The 14742-nt window shown below is 40.2% G+C and overlaps 1 protein-coding gene across 2 annotated transcripts; it reads right to left on the bottom strand.

The window, feature by feature from the left end:
• Positions 1–9640: 9640 nt before the first annotated feature.
• rgs5b (regulator of G protein signaling 5b) lies at positions 9641–11254 on the bottom strand. Of its 2 annotated transcripts, none has more exons than XM_085439457.1 (5): positions 11128–11254; positions 10919–11005; positions 10752–10813; positions 10492–10655; positions 9641–10380 (listed from the first exon to the last, which is right to left on the bottom strand). In XM_085439457.1, exons 1-5 carry the CDS (start codon positions 11169–11171, stop codon positions 10204–10206), a joined length of 534 nt encoding a protein of 177 aa, XP_085295583.1. In that variant the 5' UTR covers positions 11172–11254; the 3' UTR covers positions 9641–10203. The 2 variants fall into 2 exon arrangements, with proteins under 2 accessions (XP_085295583.1, XP_085295584.1); XM_085439458.1 differs by having other exon boundaries at positions 11119–11160.
• Positions 11255–14742: the final 3488 nt, after the last annotated feature.

Here is a 14742-nt window from a genome sequence, read left to right as displayed (position 1 = left end):
AATTTTTGTTGCCACATTTGGATGGTAGGGACAGAATTTGATGTAAACAGCATGGAAGTGTGGCTCCATCCTGCCTCATACCAGTGATTCAGGCTGTTTGTGTGGGTGTAATGATCTTTTCTTATTTTCTTAGTACAAAATGAGCGTCATTTAAACACCAAAGCCTCCCTGAGTAATGTTGCTGACCATGTCCATCCTTTTATGACCACACTGTACCCATCTCCTGATGGCGGCCTGGAGTTCAAGGCGGTCTCCACAGTCACAGGAGATTCATGTCACAGGTGTGGTGGAGCTGACTAATCTGTGGATCAGCTGCGATGCTGTCATATCAATATAAACCAAAGTCTGAGGAATGTTTCCAGGAACTTGTTGGATTTATGTGATGAAGAATGAAGGCAGTTCTGAAGCAAAGGGGAGTCAAACCTGATGAAATGAAAAAAATATGTGATGAGTGTTTTTTTTTTTAGATGAGCTGAAATTGATAATTTTAGAATGAACGAATGAATACTGACAGTTGGAAAAGGTGAGTGGAGCTGCTCGTCCTTTCACAGCAGGAGGAGATAACTCGCCTGAATCCACAGCTTTTTGCCATCACCTAAAAAGCTTTCATGTCCTCACATGCACCTTATACAGTGTGACAAGCCTTCTCCACAGATTTGAGATATTCTGAAGTGAACTGTGCAGATGTGCTTTGCCCTCAACTAGTTCTGTTTTGAATTCAGTCACACCATTTCCCCAGCAGGGGGCAACAGAGCTCTTTACACGCTCAGGAGGAGTCAAACGCTCCCAATAAATACCAGGCACACACGTTCTCCATATCCATCTGTATGCAGCTTGTCTTTCACTGACCTGTGACAGAAGACACTGTGTAACTGTTGTGCTCTCTGTGTCAGTGTAAGGCACACACTAACTCTCACTACACACACACAAACATTTTTTCCACAATGCCAGCGTCTGACTGCTGTTTTCTGGGGACTATTTGTTGTGGCATTTGAGGTTGTTGTCTTTAAATTGCCTCATTTCAGGTATTTAAGATCAGCGTCTCCTCCAGAGATGATAACTAGTTTTGTGCACCTGCCATCTTTTCTAAGCCCTTACCGTGGCCGGTGACATGGCCCTCACGTGTTTTCATGTCACAAGGGTTCAATCTGGTGCTGCAGGTAAACAACCAAAGCAGCTTTGTTCAGATGAGATGCAACATGGGTAAGAGATAAGATGCAGGTGCATTATTCTTCTTCTTACGTTTCTTTTATGTCATATGTGGGTGCAGTAGGATTTTCTTTCTCATGTGACGTCAATGTCTGTTTACCGATTTACATTTTAATAAAAAAATAATACATGGAAAGAGCTGGAAACCAACCTCTGTGAGGCTGTATTTAGTGGGAATTCTTCTGAGGGATCCCAAAGGAAAAAAGCTAACAATCAGGGAATTCATCAGATGTGGTCTGATAAGTTAGCCTCTTGGGGTAACTTCTAATGTATCAGGGTTTCTGGGGTGGCCTGCGGGTGTCCAGATAACAGATATCTGGGGCAAGACTCCACAGAGCACTGATCTTTTACAGTCCAAATACGAATGTAGATAAAATCAGACAAGAGTTAGTGGTTTCAAGATTACTCCCTGCACAGACCTGCATGCAGCCAAAGGCCAGACATGCTAGGTATACACTACTCAGAGTACTAAATGATATGGAAATTTGTAAGATCCCCATTGATAAAATCTTATCCCCTGCTCACATATTCTGTGTATTCATTTGAAGATAATAACTGATAAATAATAACTGATACCAGCTTCTCAAATGTGAACATTGGTGCTTTTTTGTCTTCAAATCTCTGAGCCTTTGGTGGTGTTTTTACTTTTTTCTGAATCATTAGAGGCCAAACGGTGGATTAGTAAAGACTGATAATGAGTTTCAGGTAGCTAAACTAGTGATCAGTATTAATTCCCTGGAAAGCAAGAATTTAACTGCAGTTTAGTTCTACTGAGTCATGCTGTGAGTGCACAAGCAAACAGAGGAAGAAAGCAGGCTTTCTCTGAATCTCTGTCATTGTCCTGATTGCTGGTGCCATTTTTTTTAACCTTGCACTGGGCAGTTTTACTAGTATACCGTGTCACATGGGTAAAAAGGAATCAGCTGTTGTGTTATCTACAAACTGCTGCTCGACGTGCAGACTGACACGAGATCATCTGCTTAGGCACATTCGCTGCTCTTCATAGATCAATAAGCACACAAGCCTGCGGCGTTTGTCAAAGCAGCTGAGCTCAAAGCCGACGTTCCCACAAACCCAATTACCTTGTCACCGTGGAAGCCACTCTAGATAGTTATTGACACACGCATTTGCCAGCGTTTCTGTGGATGAGGTTCACAGTCGTGAGGCTATACGTCACAGCGCTTCCCGTGTCTTTGTCGTGCTCCACGGGGAAACAGCCTCGGAGAATTGCTATATTAGCTGCATGCTGTGATTATAGAAAGCTGCAACAATCAGTTAAGTTTTTCATCACTTCAGGTAGATTTCATTCAAACTGCTTATTCATTTTTACGTTCCTCTTTGAATTTTTCATGGTAAACTTGTGATACATACTCTTAAGACTTCCATCCTTGTGGTGAATAAGCACAAGCACAACAGCCAACCAATGATATGTGACACACGGTCATAGCTACTGGGTCAGAAAGGGAAGCCAGTGAAGAAATGCTTTAAAACTGGATTCTTTCTCATGGTCAGCGAGGGCCAGTTTAGATTTGATCAAAGTCTGAGAAGTTTAGTATTTCAAAAAAGTTTATCATGTCTGCCATTTAGAGTCAAATACATGATAATGTAGGACGTGTTTAATGACCAATGCTGCCTCCATGTGAACGTGCAGTTTCTCCAGTCAGACATCTGGTTTAGTATCACAACAACAACACGATGTCACAACGGTGACGGCATGCATGTGTGCGGATGTTTCGCATTGCAAAAGTGAGAACTGCGTCAGATACAAAAATATTATTATTACTATTATTACTTGCAAAAATAAGTGTACGTGACAAAGGTGGTGTGGTTTATCATTTTCATGTCAGTGATGAAATTGAAATCAAAATAATGCGCCTAGCTCACGGAACAAATGAAGGAATAACGAACAAAGTAAATCTTTTTATTATCTTTTTAATAAGATCGTGGGAAACAAATAATGATAAGAAGAAGAAGATGACAAAGAAGAAGAAGAGAAGAACAAAACTTTCAAGTCACAAAAAGTGTTGTGATAGTAATTTGTCTCATCTCCACTGCAAGGAGTGAATCATGAGGTGCTGTCAGGATGTTTGGTGAAAACTCCATATTCTCTGATAAATCAGAAAAACCAAGCATCCGTTCAGTTTATGGTAAAAACCACAGAGGAAGTATAACCCAGGCTTACAGCACACCTTGTTTATGATTTGTATTTTCTGCTGTTTTTGCCTAAAACTGCTTTCATTTTGATTTTATTAGCATTTCAGTAAAAAGGGGAATGCTACCAACAGCATGCCGGATACTCTGACACTCATACGTGTAGCAAGTTTAGGTCTCCAGTGTGACTAATTTGCAACTTTGGACCATACCAACAATGCCATGAAACACTGAGGAGTCGGTTTTCTTGGAAATGTAATGGTAAAAGAACCACATGGGGGTTTACCTCACTTAGATAAGTCAGCATTATTATTGCTAATGACCTCTGTGCTTTAAGTTCCTGCTGGCTTTATGTACGTCACATGAAATAATGCAGAACACATGTTGAATTATGGTCTCATGTCTCAGTCTAAGAGTCCATAAGTGTTTATGATGATTTAACAAGTGGCCACAAAGTACAAAGCAGTTTATTTGCAGTAGCCTATTTTCTCCTACTTTACAAACCAAATAAATGAAAAAAAAAAAAGAAGAATATTGTGCTGGGTTGGTCACCTTGGTAACCTGATAACCATGCCTGCAGCTCTTTGTTTTTACACCACTCCAGCGGGTTCAACCTCTGATGGCAGAGCCATTAATCACCACTCACACAGCAAGTATGTTTTAGAATCAGCATGCTGACTCACTTCCAGTACAGCACTCAGCGCTCTAATAATCCGGTTCCATGCTCTAGCAGAGCTCCACCTCTTTTGTTCTGAACTATGTTTCACCTTCCTGACATTAAAAGCTGTCCACTTAAAACGATCCGTGCTTTGGAGACACTCATACAGAAAATACCTGGTGAAGCCTCTCCCGTGCCAGCTCATCCAGGTGTGGGATCTATATGTGTCAACAGTCTGTAATAATGAATAATCCTGCATGCTTAGTGAACAGATTGCAGACATATAAACTGAGCCTGTTGTGTCTGTTTGATCATATATGCATTGCATCATTACAGCCAGGGTACTTCTGGTCACAAAACCAGTGAGTTTCCACCAAGTAAAGACGCTTCATGTCGGGAATTAAAATGCGTTGAAGATACCACTGACATAATTTGAGGCCAGCAAGTTTGCACTCAGTCCAAATTCCTCAAATCCCTCAAGTTCTCTCTTAACAGTGGTCAAAGGGCCCAGCCAGTGCATATGGCATTCGTCATTGCAGAGTTTTGTTACTCACTTGCAGTAAATACTCATGTTAGTCTTTACTTGTGAATCCGCTGACGGCCAAAACAACTTTTTCCCACCTAAAATCAAGCAGACGAAGAAAAGTGAAGGAGAAGAATACCAAAAGCTTAAGAAGTTTAAGCAGAGTTTTTACCCATTTGATGATTAGTCTAAGATCAGGTTTTTATGTCTTTAAAGTAAGTGAACCAAATATTTGTCTAAATATTGATAGCATCTCTATCTGTGCACTGATGAGCTGTGTTGTTTTCACTGATGTCCCGCAGCTGCAGTTCAGGAGGTAGAGCAGGGCATCTGCTACTTGGAATATTGGTGGTTTAATCCCCGAGTTTGCCTCCAGTCTCCAGTCTGCATGCTTGAGTATTCCTGGGATAAGATTCTGAGTTGCTCGCCTATGCCTTCATCAGAGTATGAGTCTGTGTGAATGTTGTCTTGTGTGAATTGGTGTGAATGGATGCATGATGCATGTTGTATAAAGCACTATTTAAGAACCATTTACCATCTTTACACCTTCTGTGTTATTCAGATGATGTGTTTTATTGTAAACTGGTTGGGGGATTTATTTCAAAACTAGATGCGTCACTATGAATTTCAGCAGTGTTTTCTTTCACATTTGTGATCTCTGTCATCAAAGAAAGATTTAGCCCTGCACTCCATGTTTTCGGTCAAGGTCGCTTCCCTCGCCACATTGGTGACCTGTCCGGGGTGTATCCTGCCTCTCCCCGATGACAGCTGGGATAGGCCTGAGCCCCCTCCGCCCGGCCCCACCCATTACGGCCCTGAAATTGAGAAGCGGAATAAAATGGATGATGGATGGATCGATTATGGGTTGTGGAGAATGATAAATCAGATTTGGACATGCTTTTTACATTATTACACTGAAAATGATTTTCCGAGCTTCTCTTAAATCTGAGTGGCTCATCTTTGAGTGTTTTAGCTTAGCTGAGGATGGACTTTTTACAATTAATACCATTTCTTTGATGAATGGTAGATGTCTTTCTAACCAGGCAAAGAAACTGTTTTATCAAATTGCTAATCAAATAATAAAGAGGATTTTGCTTTCTTTTTCAACTTTTTTTTTAAACACGCTGAAAGCAACTAGAAACAAAGTATCGATCCTATCGCACTAATCTGATATCAATACCAGCATTAATGTCGATACTATTGATATTTGATTTGATGTCTATCAGTAATATTTTAAGCTTCTTTGCTCTTCTACTTCTAATATCTAATGATTTATTTTACATTTATTGAACAGCTTTAGTTAGTTTCAGATTTCTAAACTAGAAATTAAGTACAGATGACACCACATAATGATTTCTGAGACTACACCCATCTTCATCATCAGCTCTAATTTTTTTAAAATCTTGACAACCGCAGCTGTAAAGTTTCCTAAATGCTTCTTGCAAACTTGTGACGCAATCGTAATCTGTCAAAATCTGACCACAGACGAGCAGAAAGAAACAAACACAGGAACAAGCAAAGAAATACCACACACACACACACACACACACACACACACACACACACACACACACACACACACACACACACACACACACACACACACACACACACACACACACTCTATAGCACTCTGCGTAAAAGATTACTATCAGATTAATGCTACCCAGCATAATCTAGAGTTACTGAAACAGGCCCTACAACTTTCAGTATCACTGACGATTACTCATTTATCGTCACTAAAGAAAAAAAAATTGAGGCATGAAGGTATTTCTGGCTTTCATTTAATACATCATGATTCATCTTAACTTTCTTTGTCCACCCATCTGCATGCAGTCAAACACATGGCAAAAAATTGTATTGTTTGGGTCACAATGCACACGTATTCCACACCATATCGGTTATAGCCAGAAATTTGTTACTTAAAGTTCTAGTTTTTTTGTATCTCTTATTTTGTGCACCAAATATTGATCCTAATACGTTAAAAACAAAGTAAACCTCTCTCTCTGTTTTGATAACAGATTTTTTCATTCATTCATTTTCCACAGAAGTCCCGTCGGCCCATATGTATCTACTTTATTGGATCTCCATATACTTTTTTGACTAAATTAAATTAGATATAAATCATGAATGTCCACCCAGCAAAATATCGTCCACAGGGTTGAATTCAAATTCAATACTGCTGAATACTGTATGTGGGTAAGATGATGTGTTACAGCATGAGCAACAGTTAAAAATTAAGTCCATCTGTTCCCTGAAATTAAGATGGCAGTGTTTGAGTTTACAGTGACCGAAAAACAAATGAGTTTTTCTCCACTTAATCTCAATTACCGTACGTCGAGGCTCAGAAGAGGCCCTTTTTACTCATCACTTCTGTGTGGAAGTGACACAGAAAAAGAGGGATGGAGTGGAGAGATAGCCACTGTCTTTTTCCGTCAGTGTCAGAGTGGTGCTAATGACTTCACCCTCTGCGTTTTAGTTGCCAAGTGTTTGAACAGGAGTCATTTGTTTCAGCAGGACAGTGTAGGAAGGGGAGAGCAACGAGGAGGTGGCGCTGATGGATGGCGGCAGTATGAAAGGATGAGCCTGATTTACCGAAGGGAGGGGAGGCTTTTGTGACTCACAGGGCCCTAAGGTAGAGCTAGTAAACAAACCTGCCAGTGGAGGTGCATGGTAGGTAGCTGCTGTATCCATGGTGACCATCCTTCACACTCAGATGTTTCCCGGGAAAATGAACTCATGTTTTGGACACAAACACATTTGCCACCCGTTATGGGCTTAGCATTTTACAACATTTAGCTTCAAACCTTTTATGAAAGCCTAATCTGCCTGTTGACACACTTGTAAATCTATTAATCTTTAAACAACAGTCTAACATTTTAGGATAACACTAGAGCTTATTGGATTGTTGACTTTATACAAGAAATTTCCTGATCTTTAAAACTTAAATCAAAGCTTTTGTCTCGTGTATGTAAATAGGTTAGCTTGACATGACTTCCAGAGAAGCTACCAAAATAGATGCTGAAATCTGATATTTCCTGTAATGTCTGTTGATGCCACTCTCTTGAATGGCAAACATAGCACTACATGATTGTTTAATCTTTAAACAGTAACTGTATGTGTACGTGTTCATTTAGTATATTTTGAATGAGCCTGGCTTGCAGTTTTTTGTCTTTCTAGCCTTTATGCTAAGCTAACTGGCCACTGGATATAGCTATATCCATCAGATAGGATGATGGTCACATCTCAAAATAGTAGTGTATATTTTTTAGATTCACATAGACAAGAAGTTTAATGCTACTTTCATATGGGTATTCTAACTATAAACTGCAACGTATAGCTGGGTAGCCTAGCATAGGATGGGAAACATAAACAGCTAGCCTCTGTTTAAACAGCAAAATCCACCTTGTAGAACCTCCAAAGTTCATTAAAGTACTTTAATCCATTTTTAAAGATTCACAAAGGAAGCAAAATGTAAAATAAAACACAAGGTGACATTTTGTGTGAGGCAATTTCTCTCCCTGGCAAGGTGGGAAGAACTAAAGCAAACCGGCTGCTGCCTGCAGCTACGTTTTCTACGGTTTTGGAGTTTTCCCAGTTTTCCCAGAAAAGGCTTTCAGTTCTTAGAGTCTCCTGTGTACGTGGCCGTGGCAACAGAAAATGAAACAGAGGTTAACTGGTGGGAATAAACCTCATAAAAATACATTAAAAACAGCTGTTTAGCTGCCATTCTTCTTATTTTTAATTTCCAGGTTCTTGAGTCTATTTCAAGTTCAGGCCAATTTTGAAAAAGTGGTCATAGGAAACTTTGATTGTGTGTGTGTTTTTTTTTTAAATATAAAATGAAAACCTCTTTTGAAAAACCTGGATGTAGCCTCGAACTTTGTATGGAAAAAAAATGTAATGGATTTGAATTATACTGTGGACGTCAGTGGATTTAGGACAAAAATATTTCAGTTGTATGTGTTTTACATGTCTGTGCATACTGCTAATACTGTCTGCCTTTTATGTGCCACTTGGACCTTTAATCTGACTCTTGTGTTTGTGACTAGATCTGACATTTCCTCTGGTGATTAATGAATGTATTTATGCATCTATCCACCTTTAGTCTGGTTTTAAGGAACTGATCGTGGACTTCAGGAAGACCAGGAAACACTTGACCCCTGTTTCAATCCAGGGGGTCAGTGTTGACATTGTGGAGGACTATAAATACCTTGGAGTACACATTGACAATAAACTGGACTGGGCTAAAAACACCACAGCACTTTACAGGAAGGGCCAGAGTCGTCTCTATTTTTTGAGGCGACTGAGGTCCTTCAACATCTGCCAGAAAATGCTGAGGATTTTCTATGAGTCTGTTGTGGCCAGTGCGATCCTCTATGCTGTTGCATGCTGGGGGAGCAGGCTGAGGCTCGCAGATGCCAACAGACTTAATAAACTAATCCGTAAGGCCAGCAATGTTGTGGGGGTGGAGCTGGACTCCCTCAAGGTGGTGTCGGAGAGGCGGATGCTGTCCAAGATGAAGACAATGTTGGATAACACCTCCCACCCACTCCATGACATGCTGGTCAGTCACAGGAGCTCGTTCAGTGAGAGACTGAGATTACCGAAAAGCACCACTGAACGACACAGGAAATCATTCCTGCCTGTGGCCATCTCCCTGTACAACGCATCCACTTAACACACTGTTTACTGCTACAACTGCACATGTTTCTTTTCCAGCTATTTATTTATGAGTGACTTATGTATGTATGTATATATATGTATATATTGTACTATTCTTAGTTAGCGTATTGTCTGTCTTGTCTTAATGTTGGTTTATAATGGAGCACTGTAACAAAAAATAATTTCCCCCAGGGATCAATGAAGTATTCTGATTCTGATTCTGATTTTACACAAACATACGCTTTTTACATATCATCTATTAACTGTTACCTCAGAGAAAATGAGGGGTCATCTTGCCACCTATCTGTGAAGTGGAACAAGGCAACTGTAAGTCATTAAGATTACAGTAAGCACGAACTAGCCTTCTACTCTCTTTTTCCTACTGTGACTAACAAACTCCACCATCTCTACAAATGAATTTCCTCTGGAACAAGTTCCTTTCTCTCATGATTTTTTTATTCAATGCATTTACTTTTCCATACAGTACTCCAGATACTTCAAAAAAATACAATGTAAAAAATAAAATAGGCAAATAAATACAAAACATACAATTTTCAATAATCAGCAAACTTTAGCTTCGTAAACATTTATTTTCAATAAATAACGAATAAATAAGCATTCATGCTACACAGCAGTATCTCTCCTAGTGGTACTTTTGTTGTGCAACTCATATCAGAATTTTTTTAGTATCGCCTTCATGCTGTCTTTCATCCAGTCTTTTATGCACAGTACACGTTTGCCCTTATGAGGCAGACATTGCCTGCAGGTCAGTTCATCCTCACAGCCTCGCAACTTCCGCCTCTCACTCCGATGTGGAATCTCTGGACGTCTCCGGTCTCTAAAGTTATTCCACAACCGGGCATGAAAACTCCTCGGACTGAGGTATTTATTCCGTCCAAAACTTGACAGTTTCCACTGCGTGTCTGTCAGCTTATGTCCTTTTGAAGAGTCATCGCATTGTAGGGCAGTGTTTTATCATTTTTTATCTTCCAGTCTTTTAGCCCGTCTTGGTTTTCCTGGTGAGCTCCAGGTATGTTGAGGATTTGAGGAAGCGAGGGTAGCAGTCTTTCTCCATCAGGGTGTAGATTTTGGATTGGGCCACATTGAAACAGGACTGGCTGGGCTGCTCCATGTTCTCTTTGGTGATCGCTTTGGTTTCATGGTCGAGATTTACCTGTAGACGGGACAAGGGAAAACAGTCAATTGATTATCAATAGTTAACAACAAGATAAGAGAAACCAGCAGTTTGATAGAGTGTGTCTAGTTCTGCTTATCAGATATTTACCTCACGGGGTGCGTCGGAGCCAATGAACTCATCATAGATTTTCTTTGCCTTGCTAGCTAGTTTTGAAGGCTTAGTTGTTTTGTAGTCTTCACATGCCAAGTAAAAGGCAACATTTTCCTCACTGAACTCTGTCACCAGGAATGCTCTGAAAAGACACAGCCCATCTGGAGAAAGGAGAAAGAGAAGAGAAAGAGTTAACATCTCATAGAAAGCTCAAAACTTATTTACATTTACTTCTGTGAGTGATCTGGTGGACTTACTTGGGCTGGTCAACAGATTGTCAAATGATTCCTTCCATTTAAGAGGCTCCTCAACATTAAACCTGCAGAAGCAGAGACAAAGTAGTTAGGAAATGTTCCTACAGTATCCAGGATTCACATGAACTCAACTGAAATGCCGAAAAAGAGATGCTGAATGAATGTCTTACCTCAGTTTGTCGCTTTTCTTTGAGTGCCCAGTGATGCTGTCTGACTTCTGTAGCAAACTCCCAAACAGAGCTTTCAGCTCTTTTGCCCTGTTAAAAAAGGAGGAAAAGTTACAGTGAGATTAATCCGTCCTGTATTTTCTACAGATGACAACATCATAATCTCTTGTTTAAAAAAGAAAAATCTGATATAACATCCTCACATATCTCACCTTTCGAGGCAGGTGATAGGCAGCGAGTCGCGTCCTCTGCACATGATGAGTCGTATGTGGTTCACAGAGCCGTCTTCCTTGTTCTAAGTGAATGAGCTCTCAGCTTGTCTGCTGTCTGTGTGGGAGTGTGACTTCTTATAGGTTTTTCCACTCTGTGACATCATGCCTCTTAGCCAATGAAATGAGATGTGGGTAGATGAGGAGACTCCTCCACTCAGATTTTTCCTCCTGGCTTTACTTCCTCAGAAATGAGCAACGTTTGTGACTGAATTACTGCCCAACACTCCGTGGTCATCCAGGGTGTGAGAATGCGTCTGCGTGGGGTGAAGGGCAGTGTGTTAATGCATTTCAATGGTTGTAAAGGAGAACCAGACATTCTCACAAGGACAGAAGATCCCCTAAAGTGAGAACATTTTGACAGTGTTGATTTTTGGGTCAACAGGCCCTCCATACGTAAAAGGCTGCCCTTCGGTGCTTTCCAAAATCTGGACTGAATTCGTGTCCGTTACTTGAGTAAGGTACAAAACAATATATCGGCTTATTATCAGTGAAAAAACAGGCTTGTTTATTTATAATCTAATTTTACAGGTTTTTACAGAACAATATTAGCTTTGTCTGTTTATTAGAGACAAAAAGTATACAGCAATATTTTCATCAAAAATTACTTATGCATAATTGAAATTCTTTTTCATGACTACTAATTTTTAGCTTTTATTACTGCGTCTTGTGAACCAGTTTATTAGGTACACTTGGCTGCTGTTACTGCAGATTTGTTAAGATAAACTAGAGACGGTTGTGTGTAAACATCACAGGAGATCAACAGTTTCTGAGATGCTCAAGAACAGCGCATTTAGCACAAACAACCATGCCACATTCAGAGTCACCCAACTCGCCTTTCTTGCCCATTCTGATGCTCAGTTTTTGTCTAGTGACTGGTGATTGTTAACTGGTAACAAGCAGTTGAACAGCTGTACCTAATGAAGTGGCAAATAAGTATATGTTTACTAGGGGTGCAACGATATTCGTATCGATATTGAACCATTCGATACAGTGCTTTCGGTTCGGTACGCATATGTATCGAACAATACAAAATTTTTAATTTATTTTATCAACTTTCCTTCTGATGATGCTGTCTGTGTTGAGCGCTCAGTGAATCTGCGTTCGACTACTCCGCCTAGGGTCGACAGTGCAGCCTAGGCGGAGTAGTCGAGCGCAGATCCACTGAGCGCTCAACACAGACAGCATAGTCAGAAGGAAGAGCGCAGGGCAAGCTAGCGAGACAGAAGTTAAGCTCTCCTTGCAACATGGACCTCCCCCACCCTCATTCAGATCTGGCATTTGGAATTATTTTGGTTTTCATGTGACGTATGACCCTGAAGGTAAGCGAGTCATGGACTAAAGTAAAACAGTATGTTGGATGTGCCATGCAATGCTCAATTACATGGGTGGGAACTAGTGTGTTAGCGCAGTTAGCTCGTTAACGTGTTGGCTGTCTAGCCCCATGCACGGAGCGATCGGCGGTAGCTCGTTAACGGAGATTTGTCGTGTTGTGGCGTTAAGGTCATTTCAACGAGATTAACCTGAAAGCACTAGTGGGAACACAACGAATATGACTGCACATTTACGCCGACATCATCCTAGTGCAAAGACAAAAACAACAAGCATGCTACTAACTTTAGCCGAGTCATTTAGACAGCTGTTAGCACATGATTCTCCTTATATGTTTAATATGCTGCTGAGAATATAGCCCAGAAGAAGCGGATAGTATAGCTTTTATTTTGGAAAGAGACATTTCTCTGTAATAAACTCTCTTTTCCAAAGATGAGTGATTCCTCAATCAGATACAGGGCTCGCAATATCGCTAGCCCGACGTCCCGGGGCTAGCGATCTTTTCAGTCAGGCTACCAAAATCTATCTCTGCCCTGCCTGTCGGGCTATTGTAGGAAGGAAAAATATATGTCAATGCTTTTTCATTCTTTCAGAAATGTAGCTGGGTAATTATGTCATTGGCATCAGTGAGCCACTGTCAATATGTGACATATTGAAATCGCGTTTGAATTTGCGCTTGTTTTTTTGCTTTCACTTTGCAATGACAGCACTGATCTGTGAGTGATGATAATTTGTGCACCAATTCCTCTGACATCGTCTTATTAATTGGTAGCTTACTATGCAAACATGACAAGTGAAATCTCCCGCAGCAAGCTTAAACATGTGAGAGGTTGATCGCGCAGAGAATCGCTGAGCTTATGTGAGTGCGTGTGTAAAAGCAGCAGGATATATATTTGACTACGATGACCTTCACAGACAGATATACATTTCAGTTCTGCTGAGCCAAATAAGACAGGTCAGGGTGAAGAAGTGACAGCCAAAGAAAAGCTTACCACAAAACGGAGAAGTTATGACAAATCAGACTATAAGGCAAAAAGAAAGTGCAGCTTTATGGTTTCATGGACAAAAGAATTTCTGTGGCTGCAATATGACGAGCTAAATAACCAGGGCTGCACATAAGTGGTCCGCAGGTGCGCATTCGCTGTCAAAATAAAAAACACGCACAAGGGTTAGGGTTAAATTTAAAAACTGTACTTTTGAGTTAAAATATATATTTATAATTTTAATAAATGACAAATTAAAAAGGCATGAACATTTTATTTTGTATCGAAAAAATATCGAACCGTGACACCAAAGTATCGAACCGAACCGAACCGTGAATTTTGTGTATCGTTGCACCCCTAATGTTTACATATACAAAATATTCAGTATCTAGATATCAAATATAAGCGGACTGCAAGTAAAATAAGTAAAAAGTACACTATATGAGATAAATAAGGACCTCCCCCCCAATTAATTACTCTCATAGTTTATGCTTTGACTTTAGCTTTCTAAGCTTTTTAAACATACATGTGATACGTTCTCTGTCCAGGATAGAATTGGGAGGGAATTGTTTTGTCAGATATCAGTATAGAGTATAACTGAGTGAAATGACCCCAATAATTGGAGGCAAGTAAAAGAAGACCAAGACAAGTACCTATAGTGTCTGCCAGGTGAGGGTTAGGCTTTTGATTATTAATGGGAAAATAGATAAAGAATCAATTATAAAACAGGAAAAACAAACTAAAGCGTATAATAAAAAACGTGTAAATGGTTTCAGTACTAAAAATACAAAAAACAAAAAGCAAAAGATTTCTCCTCACAGTTATATAAAATAACAGCAATTGTTCCTTGGGACCAAAAGTCCCATATGTATGTCTTTATGCACTTCATTATCTTTTCTCGATGGAGAAATCATTTAGCTTCAGCCTGTGTCATAGAAAAAACACGCCGTCTGCACTTCCAGCCTTGCCTGTCTTTTCTTACCAGGACCTGACTAAACAGAGGTAATTGTCTCCATATTTAGCCCCAGGGTCGAGAAAAAGGTTGGTTATTCAATCCGAGAAATCTATTTTTGGACTGGTAAGGGAGCCAGCAAACAGTAAACTCCACTAATAGCTCATTTCTCATTGAGTTTAACTAAATGGACAGGAAGGGGAAAGCAGCCAGCCGGACATGAAGGCAGAAAGTTCACTGATAGTGTCTGAGCCACCTTCCTCTGGCGGCAGCCACAAACAATACTTTCCC

The sequence above is a fragment of the Copadichromis virginalis genome, linkage group LG18 (assembly GCF_057382275.1).
Source record: "Copadichromis virginalis isolate Kocher_CV1m ecotype Utaka linkage group LG18, C_Virginalis_male_GT1.1, whole genome shotgun sequence".
Classification (NCBI taxonomy): Eukaryota; Metazoa; Chordata; class Actinopteri; order Cichliformes; family Cichlidae; genus Copadichromis; species Copadichromis virginalis.
The sequence above is the reverse complement of the archived record's forward strand: the minus strand, read 5'-3'. Positions and strand labels throughout refer to the sequence as shown.

What these genes read in the sequence shown, in the direction of transcription:
- rgs5b (XM_085439457.1), bottom strand. Translation starts at nt 11,171, where the DNA reads ATGTGCAGAGGACGCGACTCGCTGCCTATCACCTGCCTCGAAAG. An exon ending in CAATCTGTTGACCAGCCCAA is followed by an intron (nt 10,656 to 10,751) that starts GTAAGTCCACCA and finishes TCCTTTCTCCAG; the next exon opens with ATGGGCTGTGTCTTTTCAGA. An exon ending in GCTCCGACGCACCCCGTGAG is followed by an intron (nt 10,381 to 10,491) that starts GTAAATATCTGA and finishes TCCCGTCTACAG; the next exon opens with GTAAATCTCGACCATGAAAC.